This window comes from Hyperolius riggenbachi, chromosome 8, assembly GCF_040937935.1.
Source record: "Hyperolius riggenbachi isolate aHypRig1 chromosome 8, aHypRig1.pri, whole genome shotgun sequence".
NCBI lineage: Eukaryota > Metazoa > Chordata > Amphibia > Anura > Hyperoliidae > Hyperolius > Hyperolius riggenbachi.
The window spans coordinates 272195837-272219745 of NC_090653.1; the positions used below are offsets into that span (position 1 = coordinate 272195837).

The window sequence follows — 23909 nt, forward strand, 5'->3', positions numbered from 1 at the left end:
AATCATGTTAACAGAATTTCCCAATGAGGTTTGCTGCTGAACATCTTGAAGAGTAACTATAGTGGAAAAAAAACAAACAATGAATAAAATGGCTTATTTCTTTACAATATTCATTCTGAAATTTATTACAGATGGTGACATCTTTAGTTCTGCCAGATGATCTGTACAGAATGTTCATTACTGAAGGTCCTATGCAAAGAGGGAGATACTGCTAGCTTGACAGTTGGAAAAAGCGGTTATTTCCCACAATGCAATGTGTTTCACAGACAGCAAACTGTCAGGACCATGGCCATAACATCACAATGTGGGAGGGGTTTCGACAGAATATCAGCCATACAGACCCCCACTGAACTATTTGAGAAAAGGTAAAGATTTCCTATGGGAGGGGGTATCAGCTACTGATAGGGAGGAAGTTTAATCCTGGGTTACAGTTCTTTACACTAAGACTTAAAACTATGCCCAATGCATAAAAGATAAGCTAATAAGCTATTAATCTTATAAACAGAGAGGGAATCTTACCTCTCGAAGAATTTGGACCAGTTTATTGAAAAAAGGTCTTTTAAGCAAGCACATAAAATTGACAACACGTTTCGCGGGTACTTGCTCGCTTCTTCAGGTCAGTGAAAAAAACCGGGTGCCTTAACTGCTATGGTTGTGTAGCAAGCATGAGCATCTCTCTCTCTTCTTTAAAGGGGAACTGAAGAGAGAGGTATATGGAGGCTGTCATGTTTATTTCCTTTTAAGCAATACCAGTTGCCTGGCAGCCCTGCTGATCCTCTGCCTCTAATACTATTAGCCATAACCCCTGAACAAGCATGCAGCAGATTAGGTGTTTCAGTGGTTCAGACTTATAAGTCTGATCTGACAAGACTAGCTGCATGCTTGTTTCTGGTTTTAATCAGATGCTACTGCAGAGAAATAGACCAGCAGGGCTGCCAGGCAACTGGTATTGATTAAAAGGAAATAAACATGACAGCCTCCATATACCTCTCTCTTCAGTTCCCCTTTAAACTAAGCTCACGCCGGAGGTAGATAGGATTGACCATGCCTCTTTAAGACTAAAAAAAAAAAAAGAAAACTTATCTGGTCACTGAAAAAATGAAAATATAAAGTGTGTGAGATTGGGCAGTGTTCAGAGTCTCCATTGGTTAGAGGTTACTCCAGCCCCGGACAAACATGGTGAGAGGCAAGTGACTTCACCCCGCAGCCCTCTCCTATCTCCGCACCCTTTGTACCATCATGGCATTGAGCAAAATGGTACTGCCAGCCTTCCCTGTGAAATCAGCAGCAGGAGCACAGCACCTATTTGCACAGCCTTCCGCAAACAGGCTGGTCAATTATTAATGAAGCAGCTGAGAGCCAGGAAACTGAGACCAGGCAGAGAGGGAGGGAGATGGAGAGAGAGGGAGGGGAGAGAGACACAGCCGGGATAAGTAAAGTAGAATAAGGTGGAGAACAGACAAAGAAACTACCTCCAAGGTGAACAACACAGATACCTGTACAGGAGGACATGGAAGGTGACAAGTGACAGAGCTTCAGGCCTGGAGGCTGTGGATGATCAGGAGAGGGTAAAAAGGGACAACAGGACCTGCCTCGCCCCCTCGGGGTGCCAAGTCTGAGGACCTGGACTGAACATCTCCGCAGACACCATGGCTACAGGTAAGCGTGTCTGATGACTCCGACTCACTTTACTCCGCGTACATCCAGGTCTCAGTCCTAGAGAGGACACAAGGCTGGTCGCTGGAAGAGTATCTCAAACACAATCCCTTAACCGTGACTATATACGATTCAGTCACTAAGCAATACAGCCAAAGGAAGCAGTACAAAAGCAAAACAAAACACAAAAAACAATTAATAGATCAGTTGGAATTTGAATGATACCACACAGAGCGCTCGATTCGGACCAAATGTAAAGATAGACCACTGTACGATATTGTTCTGACTGTTGAGCACCATAAAATAGTAGACTTTAGAAATAGCTTCTGGGACATATAGGGGTATACTGACCAAATTGCGGTAATCAGAATAATGTGTGTAAAGTCTTATGTACGATAAGAACGTATTGCATAGTATGTAATCTATTGAATTCTGCTTTACTCATTGTGCGTTAAGTGTTTATGCATGTTACTCTGATTACCGCAGTTTAGCGTATATACCCCACAGTGAGGTGGGGATTCTTGAAGAACTGGATCCCAGGTTCATGTCCTCGCCAGGGTACTATCTGCACAGAGTTTAGAGGCGCCCATACTCTATGCACACTGTTACAAGGCACTGTGTATTGACCTGAGGAAGCGGGCTAGGAACCATGAAACGTGTTGTCTGCGTTTTAAGTAAAAATTTTACCAGTTGAACTGGTGTCCTCTCTTCTGGAGAGGTAAGAGATTGGCCTCAATTCACTAAGCTTATGTCCTGTCTTTAATAACGTTTCTAGAGTGGTCACCATGGTGATGAGGCATGTGGTATTCAGGAAACATTTTACCTCAGGCTAACCTAAAGTTAACTCTTCAATCCTTAAAATAACTCCAGAATTGTAAAGTTAAAGACAGGCTGTTAATTAACTGCATGTGAAAATAACTACAAAGGTGGTAACTTAAGGACAGAAATGATAAGATAACTCTCTCACTGAGAAAATGTATCTCTACACCTTAATAAGGCAAGATCAATGTGTGGAGTTAAGTTTTCTCTTGCTTTATTATCTCCAGCATGATCTAAGGGCTGGTGCACACCTAGCGGCTTTTTCAGCGTTTCTGCAGCCGCTTGCGGCTGCGGATCTGCTTGGTCAATGTATCTCAATGGGGTGGTGCACACCAGAGCGGGAGGCGTTTTGCAGAAACGAAAAATGCCGGGGTGAGGCATTTTTTGGATTTCGGATGCGTTTCTGCCTCAATGTTAAGTATATGAAAAAACGCAAACCGCTCTGAAAAACGCCTGTTCAGAGCGGTTTTGCAGGCGTTTTTGTTACAGAAGCTGTTCAGTAACAGCTTTACTGTAACAATATATGAAATGTACTACACTGAAAACCGCAGCAGCAATCCGCAAAACGCCATAGAAAAATAAGAAAAAGCATTTCAAAATCTGCTAGCATTTTGCGGATCTGCTAGCGGGTTTTGGTGTGCACCAGGCCTTAGGCCTGGTGCACACCAAAAACCGCTGGCAGATCCGCAAAATGCTAGCAGATTTTGAAACGCTTTTTCTTATTTTTCTGCAGCGTTTCAGCTAGCGTTTTGCGGTTTTGTGTAGCGTTTTTGGTGTAGTAGATTTCATGTATTGTTACAGTAAAGCTGTTACTGAACAGCTACTGTAACAAGAACCGCCTGGCAAACCGCTCTGAAGTGCCGTTTTTCAGAGCGGTTTGTGGTTTTCCTATACTTAACATTGAGGCAGAAACGCATCCGCAATCCAAAATCTGCAGCAGCCCGGGAGTATGCATTTCTGCAAAACGCCTCCCGCTCTGGTGTGCACCAGCCCATTGAACTACATTACCCTAGCAGATCCGCACCCGCAAGCAGATCTCAAACCGCAGCGGAAACGCTCCGGTGTGCACTAGGCCTTAGTGAATTGAGGCCTCTAATAATGTCGCCATAAGCAGCAGTTGCAAAGTCTAATTGACAAAGTAGTGTGCAAGTGATTAGGGAGGCTGGCTGGTATCTGACTATTTTGGCAGTTAAACTGCTGTTCAGGAAATGCTGTTGAAAACTAAGAAAAACCCGAGAATCCCCCATGAAGAGATGGACTGGCCCAAAACCTGTTGGTTCTGTCAGATGTTAACTGTCTATTTTTTTTCACGATAGTGGTCCTTTAAGGAAACTAAATTTTTTTTTTACATTTTTAAATGTAAATGTTTTTACTTTAAGGAAACTGGCATTGTACATATATACGTAGACAATGAGCATGTTCTGTTGAGCAGAGAGGGAAGGAGGGACAACACGGCAGCGCAAGAATGGGCGGCATCCTGCAGCGTAGAAACAAAAACAATGCGCTAGTTTGTCAATTGGTGATCTGATGGGACGGATCTCTAATCATCATAAAGCTGGCCATACACTTATGGATTTCCACCCAGTGTTCCAAAATTATTGATTCCTTTCAGAAACAAAATGATTCAGAAGGAATTGATTCTACCACAAACAGCATATCAATTTTCAATTTACAGTATTCCACCTGGGAATATATGGAGAATCGATCGAACTGCAGCATTGCACCATTCGATCCCATGCAACGCTATGCCCCATCGTTCGTACGCCACTCCTGCCCCGCCCTCACTCAACCAAGATTTTCCAACCTGTCTGATCGATACGGTCGATCAATTTTTTGGTCAAAATTGATCAAACTGAACATTTAAAGGAATCGATTCCCATCCAATTCTAAGTGACTGAATCTGCAGGGAATTGAATGGGAAAGTTGATGTGTGTATGGGCACCTTGCAGCTGTACTCATGCTAGATCCTCTAAGGCCTCATTCACACCGAAAAACCAAAATCGCAAACATTTTGCGTCTTTCTGCGTTTTTCCCTTCCCCGATGCTGCGCGCTGCGTTTCAGGTAAAACTCTTTTCTAAGCTCTTTTCCAGAGTGGTTTTGTAATTCACTCCTGACGCAAGTCAGGAACTGATCGCTTTGACCCGGAAAAGAATATTGTGAGCATTTTGCGTTTTTTCCTATACCTTCCATGGAGGCAAAATCGCCTCAAAAATGGTACAGGCAGCGCTTTGCTGAGTGGATCGCAAAGGAACCGCTCAGCTGTGAACTCCCTCATAGGGAATCATTGCACAAGCGTTTTTAGGGCGATTTTGAAAATCACCTGCACTGGGGTGGGGCGTCAGAAAAAAAAATTGCGTTTCGCAAAAACGGCCCTAGTGTGAACGAGCCCTAAAGCTGTGTGCATGTGCAAGACCGAGACGGCTGATAACGACCACCTCAGCCAATAATCTGGCGTGTGTACAGCAGCCCCTACAAATGTCCCGCACTTGGCTAGCGAATCCACCTGGTGGATCAACCCTACCAAATGACGGCTGATTGTTCGCGCCGCTTGCCCCTCCCATTGCCTGATGTCATGCGTGCACACTTCATAGTCCCACCGCCTCCCTACATAGCAACACGACGAGTCGTCAGCTGATGGGCGTCTGTATTGTGCAGTTGTTGATCAGGTTCTGATCCCCAACAGGCAACATCAGTCAACCAGTGTGTGCGGGCCCTAACCGAAATGGCACCGATTGACCAACTCAGCAGAAGATTACCCAGCAGCTAAAGTTCTATGGAAGATGTCAGTGCTACATAAACACATAATAGTTATAAAAATGGTTGGAATAAGCTTTATCACTGCAGTAGCACAAAAACGCCTTGTAGAGCCATAACATCACAGCATTGGCCAGGACTGCTCCCGGGGGAGGAATTGTGCAAAGCCATAAACAGAACACAGAATGGGAAAGGTGGCTTCTGAAGAGAGCTTTTCCTCTTCTTCTGTAAAGCTGCACCCAAAGCATTTACAAGAACTCTTCTTCCTGTTAGAAGGGGGAGGGGATAAGGAGATCATACAGCGGTTAATATTTTAGTGAATCGTTTGTTTTGAAGATGATTCTACCATTCTAAACAGCTCATTGCAGTGCAGAGCATTGGTTTAGGAGCAAAGCAGACGGAAATGCTCTAATTCCTAGGTTCTCAACGTGTGGTACGCGTACCACAGGGGGTACTTCTGATGGTTCCAGGGGGTACTCGGGCTTGATATACTTAACCAAGAACAACAAATTTAGAGTTTTCAAAAATGATAAATCTTATTTAAACTACACCAAATTAGTGTTTTAGCTAATTTAAAGCAATAGTAAATACTTGGAAATTGTTTAGAACCAATTATGTACTACGATTAAATATATATTTGTCAAGGGGTACTTGTAATGATGTTTACTATGCTAGGGGGTACTTGGTGAGTCCAGGGCTTTAAAAGGGGTACATACCAATAAAATGTTGAGAAACACTGCTCTAATTGATCCAATCGCATGCTCAGTCGTTCAGATTTAAAGAGGAGCTGTAACCAAGAATTAAACTTCATCCCAATCAGTAGCCGATACTCTCTTTCCCACGAGAAAGCTTTACCTTTTCTCAAATAAATCATCAAGGACGTCTGTATAGCCGATACTGTGGTGAAACCCCTCCCACAGTGTGATGTCATGACCACCGTCCTGACAATTTGCGGTCTGTGAACCTCGTTGCATTGTGGGAAATAATGGCTGTTTCCAACTGCCAAACAAGCTATATCTCCCTCTGTGCATAGAACTCTCAGTAATGAACATTCTGTACAGATCACCTGGCAGGACTAAAGATGTCCCCACCAGAGATACATTTCAGAATGTAAATCAAAGGAAAGATTTTACAAAGGGCAAACTGACTAAACTATAAAGGAATTTTATTCATTGCCAGGTAAAAGGCCCAGCTGCTAAAAAAAACGGGCCATGCAGGGAAAGGTTTAGGTGAAAGGTTGTTCTACTGTTAAAGGACAACTGAAGTGAGAGGGATATGGAGGCTGCCATATTTATTTTATAACAATGCACATTACCTGGCAGCCCTGCTGATCCTCTGCCTCGAATACTTTTATCCATAGACCATTAACGAGCATATGCAGATCAGATGTTTCTGACATTGTCAGATCTGACAAGATTAGCTGCATGCTTGTTTCTAGTGTTACTCAGACACCACTGCAGCCAAATAGACCAGTACGGCTGCCAGGCAACTGATATTGTTTAAAAGGAAATAAATATGGCAGCCTCCATATTCTTCTCACTTCAGTGAGAATTTGTGTATGCATGTTCCGGGCGGTGTTAATTTGGGAGCAGGGAGAAGCCAAAAGACGGCTTTTCCTGCATTAGGCAATGAGGTGGAATAATAAGAATTATATCCCCCTACTGATTACCTAATGTTTTCTTTCAGACAAAAAATTTGGGATGCGGCTATTGCACCCAAATTATGGTGATTTAAAGAGTAGCTGAGACGCTGAAAAAAAAAAAAAAATTCTATATACCTGGGGCTTCCTCCAGCCTCCTCCAGGCCGATCGCTCCCTCGCCATCCTCCTAAACCGCCTGGATCATCCATTAGGCGGCCTGGTAACTCCGGCAGTTGGGTCCAGTCAGCGCAGGCACAGTCCGGCCACGCTCCCAGTCACACTCCCGTGGCCACAGGAGCGCGATGGAAAGCACGGCTGGGCTATGCATGTGCCGAGTTCCACCCCAGCCTGGAGGAATTACCGGGCTGCCCAGCAGAGGATCCAGGCGGCTTGGGAGGATGGAGTAGAACCGATCAGCCTGAAGGGGGCTGGAGGAAGCCCCAAGTATTTATTTTTAAGTTTAAGTTTCCTTTAAAGAACATCTGAAGTGAGAGGGATATGGAGGCTGCCATATTTATTTTCTAATAAGCAATACCAGTTCCCCGGTTATGCTGCGGATCCTTTGCTTCTAAAGCCATAGACCATGGCAGAGCCGGGCCGACACATAGGCTGGCAAGGCTACAGCCTCGGGGCGGTGGTCAGTGAGTTGATTGATGGGCGCATTTTTCGTTAGCTGTGCCTGGCCGGCGCCCGTTTCGCTACTAATTTTACCTCCGTTTGCGTTGCCGTGGTGATGGCCAGTACCGCCCCCCCACACTCTCCAGCCGCCACCGGAAATGTTATAATCTTTTTAAGCGGCCGGAGAGTTGCAGAGCGGACTTCAGGCAGGCAGGCAGGCAGCAGTGGCGGATCTAGAGGGGGGCATGCCTGCCCCAATGCTGCCCGCCACCTTCGCATCTTGTGCTGCTTGTTCCTCTATGCCACCGGTCCCCCGCGCCCCCCCTTCCTTTCCATGGGGGCCATGCTGTTCTCCATTTCCGCATCTTGTGCCTCCCTCCCTCCCTCCCATGCCCAATGCTTCCGGTCTCCAGCGCCCCCGCCCGCCGCTCTCTGCCTGCCCCTGCTGTCAAACTTTAGATTAGCGGCAAGAGGAGAGACAAGTACGCAAATAATCCTCCCGTCGCGTCACATGCGGAAGTGACGTCATTAGCCACTTCCTGCGTTTGAAGCGTACCGGCGGGAATCGTGTGTTCTGTCTGTCTCCCCTCTTGCCGCTAATCAAAAGTCTTACAGCAGGGACAGAGAGCCGGCGGGCATCGAGTACCAGGAGGCGCAAGGTGCGGACATCACATCAGGAATAGAGAGCCGGGGGATGCGCGGTAGTGACGAGCACTGCTGGAAGCCATCAATAATGTAAGTAGATGGGAGCAGGTTGTTGGAACACAGACATAGCGTGTGTGGGGAGAGGGGTGGGCTGGCTATGCAAGAGGAACATACAATGTAACCTCTACCGCATTCTGCTATATGTCACCACAGGGCCTCTTAATGCATTCTGCTTTATGTCACTACAGGGCCTCTTTACTGCACTTTGCTTTATGTCATTACAGGGCCTCTTTACTGCATTCTGCTATATGTCACCACAGGGCCTCTTAATGCAGTCTGCTTTATGTCACTACAGGGCCTCTTTATTGCACTTTGCTTTATGTCATTGCAGGGCCTCTTTACTGCATTCTGCTATATGTCACTACAGGGCCTCTTTACTGCATTCTGCTATATGTCACTATGGGGCCTCTTTACTGCATTATGCTATATGTCACTACAGGGCCTCTTTACAGCATTCTTCTATATGTCACTACAGGGCCTCTTTACTGCATTCTGCTTTATGTCACTGCAGGGCCTCTTTACTGTACTCTGCTATATGTCACTATAGGGCCTCTTTACTGCATTCTGCTATATGTCACTACAGGGCCTCTTTACTGCATTCTGCTTTATGTCACCACAGGGCCTCTTTTTTCTGCATTCTGCTTTATGTCACTATAGGGCTTCTTTACTGCATTCTGCTTTATGTCACTACAGGGCCTCTTTACTGCATTCTGCTTTATGTCACTACAGGGCCTCTTTACTGCATTCTGCTTTATGTCACTATAGGGCCTCTTTACTGCATTCTGCTTTATGTCACTACAGGGCCTCTTTACTGCTTTCTACTATAGGTCACTTCAGGGCCTGTTTACTGCATTCTGCTTTATCTCACTACAGGGCCTCTTTACTGCATCCTGCTATATGTCACTACAGGGCCTCTTTACTGCATTCTGCTATATGTCACTACAGGGCCTCTACTGCATCCTGCTATATGTCACTACAGGGCCTCTTTACTGCATTCTGCTATATGTCACTACAGGGCCTCTTTACTGCATTCTGCTATATGTCACTACAGGGCCTCTTTACTGCATTCTGCTATATGTCACTACTCGGCCTCTTTACTGCATTCTGCTATATGTCACTACAGGACCTCATTACTGCATTCTGCTATATGTCACTACTGGGCCTATTCACTGCATTCTGCTATGTCACTACTCGGCCTCTTTACTGCATTCTGCTATATGTCACTACAGGACCTCTTTACTGCATTCTGCTATATGTCACTACAGGACCTCATTACTGCATTCTGCTATATGTCACTACAGGACCTCATTACTGCATTCTGCTATATGTCACTACAGGGCCTCTTTACTGCATTCTGCTATATGTCACTACTTGGCCTCTTTACTGCATTCTGCTATATGAATGTCACTACAGGGCCTCATTACTGCATTCTGCTATATGTCACTACAGGGCCTCTTTACTGCATTCTGCTATATGTCACTACAGGCCCTCTTAAATGCATTCTGCTATATCAGTACAGGGCCTCTTTACTGCATCCTGCTATATGTCACTACAGGACCTCATTACTGCATTCTGCTATATGTCACTACAGGGCCTCTTTACTGCATCCTGCTATATGTCACTACAGGGCCTCTTTACTGCATTGATGCTGGCTGGTAGCTGTCTGGGTGAGTCCCGCCTCCTCCTCCTTAACGTCCCTCTCAGCGTCTGCTGTATTCCTCAGCCAGGAAGGAGTCAGGGCTATGAGAGGCACCACCATCTACACACTCTCTCTGCCTTCCCCTTCCAAAGCAGGTATTCTAAATGCACCATTATGGTCATGCATTATCCGGCTGGCAAGGAAGAATGGGGGGTGTCTCAAGTCAAACTTCATGTGTTTTTTTTGGGGGGGGGGGGGGGGGGGGCGCACTTGGGCAGCTCAGCCTCTGTTGGTGTCTGACCTTGTCCCGGCCCTGGACCATGGACAAGCCTATGCAGATGTTTCTGACATTGTCAGACCTGACAAGATCATCTGCATGCTTGAAAGCAGTGCTGAAATGACCCAACCTGCTGGTTGGCGTTTTGGCATGGAAGTAAGGGTGAGGTTGGGATTGGCTCATTGGGGGAGGAGGATGGTGGGGAATCTGGAGGACGGTGGCGTAGTGGTTAGCGCTCTCGCCTTGCAGCGCTGGGTCCCTGGTTCAAATCCCAGCCAGGTCAACATCTGCAAGGAGTTTGTATGTTCTCCCAGTGTCTGTGTGGGTTTCCTCCGGACACTCCGGTTTCCTCCCACGTCCCCAAAACATACAGATAAGTTAATTGGCTTCCCTCTAAATTGGCACTAGACTACGATACATTCACTACTCGATACATACATAGACATATGATTATGGTAGTAGTTGTGAGCCCCTCTGAGGGACAGTTAGTGACGAGACAATATACTCTGTACAGCTCTGCGTAAGAGGTCGGCGCTATATAAATACTAAATAATAATAATAATAATAAAAATAATAAATCTGGGGCAGAAGGGAACATCCAGGAGCAGCACAGAGAAGACCATAAGGGTTTCACCCCGATACTTGGCTTGTAATAGGCTGCAGCACTTCGATTGCCATCCTTTTCCATAAAGGTCATGGGAAACAGTACATAAGAGCTTTACATAGGATTATCCAGCTGGGTGCATTGTTACAGGATATTGCAGACTCCTCCATAGGCTTGCTTTACATGTTTGCATTCAGGATATTGACAAATATTTGCAGAGTAGAGGAGATCCCCAAACACATAAGTATTCTGTTTATAAAGGTCCGTACACACGCCGGACTGTCGCTGGAACGCCCACCCAGCGGGAGGTGACGACGGACCTGTCGTTGCCTCCAATCCGGCGTGCGTACGGACCCGAGAGGCCTAGTATCGGTTTTACCTTCACTTTACTGCATTCTACTGGATGTCTCAACGATGCCCGTTTTAGTGCATAAAAACTGCATTTCAACCAATGCTTTAACCCAGGACCTCAAAAAAAGGACAATGCGGACGGAAGGCAATGTGAACGAGGCCTTAAGCAACCAAGAAAATACTCAGAATAGTTTTCAACTGCAGAGTACTGAAAATATATTTTAAATAGATAGGAGAAAACTTAGTAGGAAAAGTGAATTGAATAAGGGTCACAGGCGAGTGTTCTCCCCTGTGAGATATTTTCAAACGTTACTAATAAAATACTGTATATACTCAAATACAAGTTGACCTCTTGTTTTAGTCTACTCCAATACTCAACCCTCTTAAGCTGGAATTTTTTATTGACTCCAGTATAAGTCTACCCAGCAAAGTTAATGACTGCACTTGGGGCTCAGGAGGGGTTAATGACTGCACTGCATACAGTATTGCAGCCATTAACCCCTCTTGTCTCAAGTGCAGCCAATACCTCCTTCCAAGGCCCCCAAGTGCTGCAATTATTCACTCCCTTTGTGCAGCCCAGTATTTCCCCCCTGCCCCTTTCCTTGTTAGTTGTTGTGGCCAGGACTTTCAGACCTGTGTTTTCTTGGCATTTCCTTTCCTCAAAGTGTCACTTACCACAGGGTACATTGCTGCTAATGGGAATGTCAGTATTAGTACACACATTATTGTGCTCAGTGCTGCCTGTGACTCGTGTATAAGTCGACCTCTATACTTTTATGAAGTGAATCAGACCTAAATTTCTTGACTTACACTTATACAGTACCTTTTAAAGCTCCAAGCATGCAAGAAAATCCTCAAAATTAGTTTGATACTTTTTTTTACCTACCTGCTGTTTAGAAGTGCTGGTGTTCCAATATGAAAAATAGTACGGACTTCACCCAAAACACCACACTTCAGCACCATTCAGCACTGAACCAGTGGGAAGAGCCAGGAAGTTCATCAACTTGCACTTCATGCCGCATTTCACATGACAGATACTTCCTTCTTCCAAAGCCGAAAGAGGAAGTATCATGTGAAACGGGCCATGCAGCTCAAGTGACCTCCCCCTGACCCTGTCCGCAGGTTCTGTGCTGAAGTGTGAGGTGCTCGGGAGAGGTTTGAACAATGTATCGCATTCGACTACCTCCACTTTTTTTTTTTTTTTGTACTGTTTGTTCAATTGCTAGGCACTGAAAAATTATCTTCTGGAAGAAAACTCAGTAGAAAAATGTAATAGAATAAGGGCCAATGTGAGCTTATTAGTGACTATTCACTATTATGAATATGAAAGGGCAAGAGAGAAACATATTTAAGAGATTCTGTTTAGAAGCTTGTTCCATTTATCTACAGATAGGTGTAATTGTATAAGCCATTTTCTGCTTATTCTTTTTAAAGGATACTTTTTTTTTTATTAATAAAAAAAACAAACTAACTACTAACCTTCGCAGGAGCAATTAGAGACCACCATAAGGCCTCTTGCACACTGCAAGTGATTCCGATTCCGCTTTTTAATCAGTTTTTACATCCGATTCAGATTCCGATTTGCAGTGTGCAGGGAGCAAACTGCAAATCGGAATCTGAATCGGATGTAAAAACTGATTAAAAAGCGGAATCTGAATCACTTTCAGTGCGCAAGAGGCCTAAGACCTGTGTGTGAGAAGAAAAGGAGGCAAGATTGATTTGTGTGCTAATTTGTATGGCTGTACAGCAAACTGTTAAAGCTGCACAGCCCTGCATTGTGCAAAATGGCCTGGTCAGTAGGGGGGGGGGGGGGGGGGAGCCTGTGGTCCTTAAAAAGGCACTGTAGTGACATAGAATGCAGTAAAATTATCTAGGATACCCACTTTTACAGTACTTTTTTCCTGGTTTCAACATTGGAAAGACTTCTTCTATCTCTATATTACTGCAGGTTGGTATGTAGCCCCACCCTCCCAGTGATGTTTAGCCATAGCTATCCCCCCCCCCCCCACCCAGAGCATCATGGGAGATGAGAGGATCTTTTCTACTGGCTTTAGAACTCTCAGAACGCTCGAACATTCCATAGAGATCAGGAAAAGATTTTGCAATAGGCTAACATTGACTAAATCTACAAATGAATATTGTAAAAAATAAATAAATTACCAAATTGTATGCACTACTTATTTTGACTACAGTTCCTCTAAGACCCACTGTTCGGACATTTTTTTATTTATTTAAGTATTTATATAGCACCGACATATTACGCAGTGCTGTACAGAATATATTGTCTCGTCACTTAACTGTCCCTCAGAGGGACTCACAATCTAATCCCTACCATAGTCATATGTCTATGCATGTATCGTAGTCTAGGGCCAATTAGGGGGAAGCCAATTAACTTATCTGTAGATTTTTGGGATGTGGGAGGAAACCCACTCAGACACGGGGAGAACATACCAACTCCTTGCAGATGTTAACCTAGCTGGGATTCAAACCGGGGACCCAGTGCTGCAAGGCGAGAGCGCTGACCACTACGCCACCGTGCAGCCTGTGCTGACATATTAATTTCTTTTTTACAAAGATCCTTGGAGATTAGTGGTGACGGTGGCATTGTTGTATAAAACACCAGGAGCGCATTCAGATATTATTATGCATCAATATAATTCACAGGTCTATATAGCAGGCTTTCTCAACCAGGGTTCCTCGAGTACTCTGCAGGAGTTCCTTGGTATTTCCCCCCAACGTGGAGGATGTATAACAGGGAACATTATAACTAATAGGGGGTGCTGTAAAAATAAGCACTAAATTGGGGGTCAGAATAATAAGGAGCACATTATATTAAAACAAACAAACAAAAAAAAAACTATGATAAGGAGACAGTATAATGAGTGGCAGTGTAACAGTGGGTAGTGAAATAAACAGCCTCACCTACTTTTGAAGACCACGCCTCCTGCAAAATAAATGCACGAGTTCCTCGAGATCGTGTTTGCAGGGGTTCCCTGAGATCCAAAAGTAAGTCATGCCACTAATTCTCTGTCAGAGGAGCTCACAACATAATCTATACCATAGTCTCAGTCTGATCCCCCCCAACTATATTCTATTCTGATAAGATGATTTTGGGGATGTGGGAGAAGAGCACATGCAAACACAGGTAGAACATAATCCCATAAAGCAGGGCTAGGGAACCTATGGCTCGGGAGCCAGATGTGGCTCCTGACGGCTGCATCTGGCTCACAGACAAATCAGTAGGGGCTGATTCACTAAGCTACACTGCTCAAGCATTTCAGCTTAGTGTGGCGGCGCAAGTAACATTTTCAAAGTAGGCACGCTACTGCTGTAGCGACCACTATTAACTTACTCGTGCTCCCCCCAAAACTAACAGCTGCTCCAATTGTCCCACCCTGGATCCTGTCAGGTCCAGTGACTTTGTAGGACGAGATCCTAAGTTAGCTAACTAATTGTACAAGCTGTTAGTTGGTATTTCTCCTGTCTGGCTCTCGGGGGAAATTGCTGATAAGAGATGGGCTGAACGGTTCGCCGGCGAACGGTTCCCGGGGAACTTCTGTGGTTCGCGTTCGCGGAGAACCGCAACATTTTCCGGAAGTTCGATACCCCATAGAGCATCATTAGGGTCAACTTTGACCCTCTACATCACAGTCAGCAGGCACATTGTGTCCAATCAGGCTACACTCCCTCCTGAAGCCCCCCCCCCCCCCTTATATATAAAAGGCAGGCAGCGTCAGGCATTGGACTCACTCGTGTGCCTGCAGTAATTAGAGAAGGGAGAGCTGCTGCAGACTCTCATAGGGAAAGCTTAGTCAGGCTCTTGTAGGCTTGCTAGCTTGCTCCTTGCTGATTCTTATTGCTAAAAGAAAAAAAAAAAAAAAAAAAAAAGCACCCCTCAACAGCTCTTTTGAGAGCTAATCTTGTTCTTCTGATCTATTTTTTTTTTTTTTTGTGGCCCACTTGCATTATATACAGCCCTGTCAGTCAGTCGCAGATGGCCTTTGGCCCCCTTGGTGGTAATTACTACTGTGCCAGGTGCAGATTTGTAACACCCATCACTGCATATAACTACCTGTTCACAGTGCACCCTCCTACCTACGTTTGCGCACGCAGTGTCACTCAGCCTGTCCAGTACCTGTCTGTGTGTGACAGGTGCACATTGTAATACCAATCACTGCATATACCTACCTGTTGTTCCCTTCAGTGCACCCACCTACCTACGTGAGCGCACGCAGTGTCATTGTGCCTGTCCGGTACCTGTGTGTGTGTGTGTGTGTGTGTGACAGGTGCACATTTGTAATACCAGTCATTGCATAATTGTTCACAGTACCTGTGTGACCGCACGCTGTGTAATATACCACTCCGAGCATACCTGTTAACTGCACCTGTGTGACAGCTGCACATTTTATTGCAATACCAGTCACTGCATACCTTTCACTGCATCTGTGACTGCACATTGTACTATACCTGGCAGCCAGTGCATACCTTTCACTTGAATGGATGGCAGACTTGCCCTCCATAACAGATTTTCGTTAAAGGATTTAAAATGGATTCGTCTCATATACAGCAAGTCCTCCTGTATTGTTATTTTTTGTCACTACCTCGGGACTTGCATGCCATGCCTGCTGCCGTCCTTGGATGTGTGGTGGTAGCAGATTCTCAGGCTCCAACTACAGACCGGAATCGAACCCTGACTCCCCGGCCGTATGTCTTCTTTATCAATGGTAGAGAAAGAACCATCGACAGTATGAGCAGCGATGGACTACTGGGTGCGCAGGCTTGACCTGTGGCCAGAGCTGTCACAATTTGCCATCCAACTTCTGTCTCGCCTTGCCTCAAGCGTCCTGTCGGAAAGGACCTTCAGCGCAGCTGGAGGTATTGTCACTGAGAAGAGAAGAAGTCGCCTAAGTTGCAAAAGTGTTCAGTACCTCACCTTTATCAAAATGAATGAGGCATGGATCCTGGAGGGCTACTGCCCGCCCAAAGACTAAGTCAGTCCCCACACACAGCATCTCTGCCTGCACGCCGTGTAACTGCCTGCCCCAAGACTAAGTCACTCCCCACACAGCATCTCTGCCTGCAGGCCGCTTGACTGCCTTCTCCGCCACCACCAACAGGGTCCAGAACTCCAGGCGGATTCCTGAATTTTTAAAGCCGCTATACTAATTTTTTCTGGTGCGTGTACATGCCTGCCTAATTTTTCTGGCTGCACTGCAGCTGCAACAACACAAAAGGCATGTACATGTGTCAATTCCCCTACGTGATCGTTACCTTGCCACGGGGTGGGGGCAGGGGTGAAGATAATAAGCAGTACTCTAATTACACTCCCTGATTGATGTATACACATGCAAGAGGTTTTAAAGTACTTTAGGCCTGCAATTTAGCATTCAATGTCTGCCCTTATAAATGCTGCTTTGCGTCAAATCCAGATTTTTTGGCGTCTATCCCACTCCGCCATGCAAAAACTCAGATGTTAGACCTCTTGAAACATCTTTTCCATCATTTTTGTGGCCAGCATAAGTGTTTCTAGTTTTCAAAGTTCGCCTCCCCATTTAAGTCTACTGCAGTTCGCGAAAGTTCGCCCGAACCGAACTTTTGCGGAAGTTCGCGGACCGAAAATCGGAGGTTTGGGCCATCTCTAATTGCTGAAACCCAAGAGCAGCGGAGGACATGTCTGTGCACCATTATTGTTTTTAATTTTATTGTAGATTCCCATGCAGTTTAGTTAGGAGGGGGGCAGATGAGAGGGTATATCCTGCACGCTGGTGCCCCCTGCTGGCCATATAGCCATTGTCTATATGCAACTGAAACCCTCTCCAATTACTAGCTGAGTAGCTCAGCTTCTGTTTGAATTAATCACTGCAGACTAGGTGTCATGTGTATGTGCACTTCTTGATTGGCTTACAAGCAGCCTGCAGGCTTTATATAAGCAGCAGAGAACGGTTTGGGAAGTGAGTATCTCCTGTGTGTTTGGTAAGACATGTCTGACACTTTCGCTGCCTGGAGGATCAACTGTATACGCATCACCATGGCAATAGGGACGTGAGCCCTCTGCTGCGCATGCGCACTGTGCCAGTTTGAAACATATTGTATGGCTCTCACAGAATTACATTTTAAAATATGTGGAGTTTATGGCTCTCTCCGCCACAAAGGTTCCTGACCCCTGCCATAAACAGTGTTGGATAGAGTCACCAAGGTAGTATAAATGGAATAAAACTTTTTGTATAAAAAAAAAAGTAAGAATATGTCTCACCCCAACTTAAATGCAAAACATTTTATTCAGAAATCACAGGGTAGGACAACGCGTTTCATGGTTGTAAAAACTGCTTTTCTTCAGGTCAGTATGAAGTACCTATAGCAACTGGGATTGTCTCACACTCACAATGTTGGATCAGCCACTGAAATTGGTGCAGGAGTGCTACAGCTGAGTGGAAGATGACGCCTCAGTCATATACAATCAAAGATAAAGATGGCACCTCCTAAATATGAATCTTTATTCATTTATAGAAACAGTCCAAAAAGCCAACGTTTCAGTAACACACAGGGTCCCTTTCTCAAGGCAAAGCCTTCTTAAAGGCTAGTATCTGTCTGCTGCTTGTGACTGCAAAGAACGTAAGTTGTAGGATCGGGTGAGACGTCTAAGCGCTCACTAATGTGATGTGTAATGTGCGGGAAGCTGCACTGAGGGGTCTTCACCCGATCCTCCAACTTAAGTCCTTTGCGGCCACAAATGGATGGCAGATATTAGCCTTTGAGCACGCTTTGCATTCAGGCTGCTTTCACAGTGGGACGTTACAGGCGCATGTTAGAGCAGCCTGTAACGCAGCCCAACTAACGTGCAGGAGAGGAGGAGGGGAGAGTCCGCTATTGTGTTTAGCCACATGGCTAATTAATATTCACTGCACTGCAGTGTTTACTTCCTGGAGCGTCCGCTTATTGGCTGGCGGGACCACGTGATGCGGAGTGTTCCGATCACGTGGTCTCCACAGTCTTTTGACGCATGCGCCGTTTTCGTTCTATCACTATCGAATGAAAACGGCGCACCAAGAGATGCATAACGCGTCTTGGTAACGTCCAAATTTAACCCCACCATGCGTTGCGTTAGGCGGACGTTATGGGATCATAACGTCGCCTCTAACGCAACGTCCCTGTGTGAAAGTGCCCTGAGAAAGGGATCCTGTGTGGTCCTGAAACGTTGGCTTTTTGGACTGTTTCTATAAATGAATAAAGATACATTTAGAAGGTGCCAGCTTTATCTTTCATATTATTAAGTACCTCTCTGTGGAGATGCCAAGCTACGAGGTGCTTGTAGCTTGGCATCTCAATGGAGAGACACTTGATACTGACCGAAAGAAGTGGTTTTTACAACTGTGAAACATGTTTTCCTACCTCAGGGGGTCGTAACTCGTAAGATTTTTTTTCTTGCACATTATCGACTTTCAGAGCGAGACTACACTTCCATAGGCCGAGTGGCAATGGTTTTTCCCCACTTGCACATATTGTGGTTGCTTTGGATGCAACCCTGAAATTGTGAGCCTCCATCTGCAAGAATCCAACTCCCCCCTTTCCCCCCCTACACCAAAATACTACACCAGATTGGGATCCTGTTGTCCCTGTCCTTTTCTTCCCACAACCCAGAGGCCCCTTTCAAACTGGGAGGTTTTCATTGCGTTACTTTTTTTTTCCACTGCAGGATAACTCTAAAGCAAATCAATGACAACCTATGGAGCCTTTCATACCTACTGCGGTGCAATGCAATGTGGAAGTATTGGATTTGATGCAACGGCAACAGTGCCTTATCGGCAACCAGAAGTCATGCAAGTCTATGGCCCCGCAGATATTTTAAACTGTTCAGGATGCGCGGAAGCATATTTTGTCAATACACTTCCACGCACTTCTCTATTTCCACCACAGGAAGCGAGCACTAGAGTCTCTCGCTTATGGCTTGGCTTGCAGCCAGCTTAGAGATTACCCTGGAAATCTCTAATGGCCATTTTTAACGTTACGGTGCAATGCGATCATCTGATCGCACCACACTTAGGCCAGTTTTACACTAGAAACTAATGTTCTAATAGTAGTAGTGGTTGAGATTCAGACCTGGGATTGGAAGGGGAGAGTGGTAGCCACTATGTCACAGTGCACGAGTTGTGCTAATGTCCGTTCTTGCTTATAGAAGACCAGAGTCCCAACTCACAGGGAAGCCAAATGGCAGAACGATGGGCAGACCCCAAAGCTATCAGAGTGCCGGGATCCCTTCCTCAGTTTCATCCAGTGAGTGGACACCATGTGCTGCAGACTGTCGAGTCATGCTTACACACCCCCTTCTTGTCTCGTAAACCACACCGGATGATAAAATTTTTCTCATGTTTGCTGGTTGCCCTTTAAAAAGGATATGAGGAACCAGATTACAGCTGAGCAAAGTTCAGTCTGCTCCACAGATAACATATGAATAAACAGACGGGATTATTCCCACTCTTTGAGGTGTCAAGAAAAGATTTATCGGTAGGACATCCTTATCCCTTTCTGACGCATGGCTGAACATCGAAATTCCTGGAGGCTGTTGTAATCACCAAGAGCGATGGCCAACGAGATGCAAGTAATTCCAAGTTGATGAATCATGCAAATTTATGCAGCTTGAAACTGGACCAATCAAATGAAGCCAAGGTGGGATTTGATTGGCCCATTTTAAAGCTTCTTAAATTTGCACAATTCTGCATTAACTCAGAATTATTTCCATCTCATTGACCAACCATAATCGGCAAGACCAGCTCCAAGCAGTGTGTGTGGTGTGTGTGTGTGGTGTGTGGGTGTACCTGGCTCCGGCTCCTGATGCAGGTCATGTGATCTGGAGCCGGAAGATGGCAGTATAGAGTGGACGGCTACCGGTTTGAAGAGTAGACCTGATGCAGAATGGAACAGGTCAGTATTACAGTGCATCCAGGAGATTTCTGGGTACCTTTAACACTAAGTCGTATACTGTTGCCATGGTTTCCCACAGACTCGGAAATGCATCTGCTCCCAATTTGGGTGTCACATGGTCACACCTGATGACACACTCACCCACTGAATCTAGAGAGGAGAGGAAGTAAGCTGTACTGCAGTGGGAAGTACATTTTGCCCATGAAACCAATAACAGATTATAATTTTACTTCTGTAGTTTAACACCCTTGAGATCCCAATTGCTGTTAAAATGTGCATTGCTCTATTTTAGGACTAATCTTTCACAGGGCCTGTTGGTACCAAGATGCATAGGGCTGCTGCCTACAGCCTAACTGAATAAGCAGTATAATCATGAGCAGTCAACCGTTCAGGGTTAAACCAAAGAAAAATAAAACATCCGATTGGCTGTGATGGGCGAAGAGATTTAATTTTTAATGAATAAGTCTATCGTACAGTTGAAGAAGCGTACAGAGACCGCACTAATGCGCTTATCTTCTTTTCACAGAACAAGAAGTTGGGATCCATCAGGAAGAGGATAGAATTGAAGCAGCCGCAGAAATGGGCCAAAGATCTTACACTCCAAATGCAGGGACTGTGCCACCACCGGAGCAGCCTAAACCAACCACAGAGGAGCCTAAGGGCATAGAGAACACTGGATTTGTTGGGGATCCACCACCGTATTCACCCCCCGACCCAAAGATCGCACATCTTCTGTACCCCAATTATCCAAATAACTTCTCAGGCTCCATGCCAGTCATGTACCAGCCTGGACCCACATTACAGGGTGTCTACACACACCAGAACCTGCCGCCCGGATCCTACCCCTACGTCATAGTAAGACCAGCACTTCACAAATATAATGTGTACCTGTCATTACTAACCTCCTGCTTCTCATTCTGTAAAGGGGCCAATCACAAAGCGAATAAGATATTTACATTGTTACCTGGTTTTAAGCAGAGATTTTAAACTTGTATATAGTAAATATAGTAAATATATAGTCCTATTCTAATCCTGGCGTTACCCAAGATTTAGGTGACAAGTTGTTATTTTTCTTATGATGGGAATATATGTTGCAATTTAGTTGTATAATCTGTGGGCAATTCTATTTAAAGGGAATCTGAAGTGAAAAGGCTCGTACACACATGCAACTTTTCCACCCAATTTTCATCCAAACTTGGCCTGTTGGACGATAGTTGGGCGTGTGAATGTGTGACAAACTGCTAGATGAGCAACTGATTAACAGGTGGTTTGCCAGATCCAACAGACGGATCGACCGACATGTCTGTTGGGCTGATATCGTGTATTTGGCCGTGTTTTTACAAGTTGTAAAGTTTGTGTAAAAAGTAGTTTTGAATGCAACTATATTGTGCAGTCAGTCAATCACTTGTGTGTGCAGTATGCAAATGAGTTGGTTGGTGCACGGAAAATACAAGTTGTGCAATCACTTGGCTGTGCAGTTGGTCATGTTGTCAGGTTGGTCGTGTGGAAAAGTTGCACGTTTGTATGTGTTAGGCCAGATCCACACTATAAGCGCTTTTGTGAGCGCTTGTGTTTGATTAGCGCTTGTAAAAAAAAAAAAAAAAAAAAAAAAAAAAAAAAAAAAACGCTCCTGTTCACTTTCATTAAAATTGCGGTAAAAAGCACATAAAAAAAAAAAAAAAAAAAAAAAAAAATCGCAGAGATTACATACCAGAAAAAACATGCCCGATTGCTGCGATTTTAATAAAAGTGAATGGGTACGATTTTTTAACAAGCGCTAATCAAACACATGTGCTCACAAAAGCGCTTATAGGCCCAGTGCACACCAAAAACCTCTATCAGATCCACAAAACGCTGGAGGTTTTTGAAGCAGATTTTCAGAGCGATTCTAGGCATGTTTCGGCCCATTCACACTTGAAAGCGCAAAACGCGGGAGTGATTTTTCAGCGGGAAAAAAAAAATAAAAATCACTGAACACTGCGACGATTTTTCCACGATCATGTTTAGCGCTTCTATAGCACTGAAGCGCGGTAGCCAGGAAAACGCCTGAAAATGATGCAGGCGACGTAAGAACAGGTCCATAGGGTTTAATTACACTAGCGCTTTCAAAGGCGCTAGAGTTTGAGCGTTTTGCCGAAATCGCCGGCAAAATGCTCAAGTGTGAATGGTCCCTTTGAGAGGTTTTCTAAACATGCCTAGCGTTTTTCAGAGCGGTTTGTGCTTTCCTATACTTTACACTAAGGCAGAAACGCTTCTGCAAACCACAAAAATGCTGCAGGAGCCACGTTTGCGGTTTGCTAAAAACCTCCAACCGCTGGTGTGCACCATCCCATTGAGGTATATTAGCCAAGCATTTTCTTAGCCGGCAGCGGTTTTGAAAATGCTACCAAAAACGCTTGGTGTGCACCAGCCCATAGTGTGGATCTGGCCTTGCTGTGTCTGCACAGCTCCTAACTGTCCCTTTTTCTGAGGGACAGTCCCTCTTTGGAAACAAAATCCCCCAATCGGCGTGGAGTGGTCCTGGGGCCGCCGCCGCGTTCACGCCAATTGGCGTGGAGCGGTCGGCAAGAAGTTAAAGGATACCTGAACTGAAATGTGACATAATGAGTTAGACATGGGTATGTACAGTGCCTAGCACACAAATAACTATGCTGTGTTCCTTTTTTTTCTTTCACTGCCCGAAAGAGTTAAATATCAGGTATGCAAGTTGTTGACTCAGGCCTGACTCAGACAGGAAGTGACTACAGTGTGACCCTCACTGATAAGAAATTCCCCTTTTTTACCTCTTTCTTGCTTTGAGAAGCCATTTTCTGGTAGGAAAGTGTTTTATAGTTGTAATTTCTTATCAGTGAGGGTCACACTGTAGTCATTTCCTGTCTGAGTCAGGACTGAGTCAGCCACTTGCAAACCTTATATTTAACTCCTTCAGGCATGGAAATAAAAAAAGGAACACAGCATAGTTATTTGTGTGCTAGGCACTGTGCATACACATGTCTATCTCATTATGTCACATTTCAGTTCGGGTATCCTTTAAGGGTATGATTGTGCCTGTACAGCTGCCATTGTGCCTGTTACAGCAGCCATTGTGCCTGCACGGCATGGGCGACAGTTACCACACGTGTGTACTTTGTTCAAGACTGGGACACTAGAAGTATGAAATCCATAAACATTTGTATCCTTACAATAAGGATCATTTATAATAACTGGAATATAGAGAAACCACCTGGGCACATGGCGCTGCTCATACTTGCCGCATTGTGGAGGGGTCATTGTGGACTTTGTCCTTCAGACTTGTGAAGGGTTAAGTCCGCCAGTTCTGAAGGGAAGGACAAGGAAATCGGATATCAGGAAGCGTTGTCGAAGCTGCTTCTTTTATGCGGTGAATTATTCATGTCTAACTGATGCTACACTGGAGACTCTCTGAGATGTGAGACGCTAGCAGGACACTGAGCTCCGCAGATTCTGCTGAGCTGTCTCCTGGCTGTCCACCAATACCAGGGAGGGAATATCTGGCCTGGAACACCATTGGTGGGGGAGAGCTCACTGCAGCCCACAGGAAATGTATAAAGGTGGAAGGTGATTCATCTTGCCAATATCCACACAGAAATCATAGGTTTGATTAGAGTTACCATTTAAAAAGGATGAGGGAAGACAAAGGCCTCAATTCACTAAGATCATGCTGGAGATAATAAGGCAAGAGAAAACTTACCTCCACACAGTAAGGCCACATACACACATCAGACCATAGTCTTTGGAAAATGAAAGATCACAGACCAATCTTACCACCCTTCATGTAGTATGAGAGCCATACTCTACACAGTCTATTCTATGGAGCTGAACTCCCCATCAGAAAAAAATCTTTGCAAGATGCTGCACACACAGATGCTGTACAGACACAAAAGATCAGTATCTGCAAAAGATCTGTT

The 23909-nt window shown here is 45.1% G+C and overlaps 1 protein-coding gene across 1 annotated transcript in view; it reads left to right on the forward strand.

Annotated features, from left to right (window-relative positions):
• The first annotated feature begins 1404 nt into the window (after positions 1–1404).
• PRRT1B (proline rich transmembrane protein 1B) overlaps positions 1405–23909 on the forward strand; it is a 33511-nt gene continuing 11006 nt past the window's right edge. Inside the window, exons 1-2 of the mRNA XM_068248919.1 lie at positions 1405–1659; positions 20510–20838. Of these exons, the coding sequence (XP_068105020.1) occupies positions 1650–1659; positions 20510–20838 (339 nt within the window). The 5' untranslated portion in view covers positions 1405–1649. The remainder of the gene's footprint in view (positions 1660–20509; positions 20839–23909) is intronic.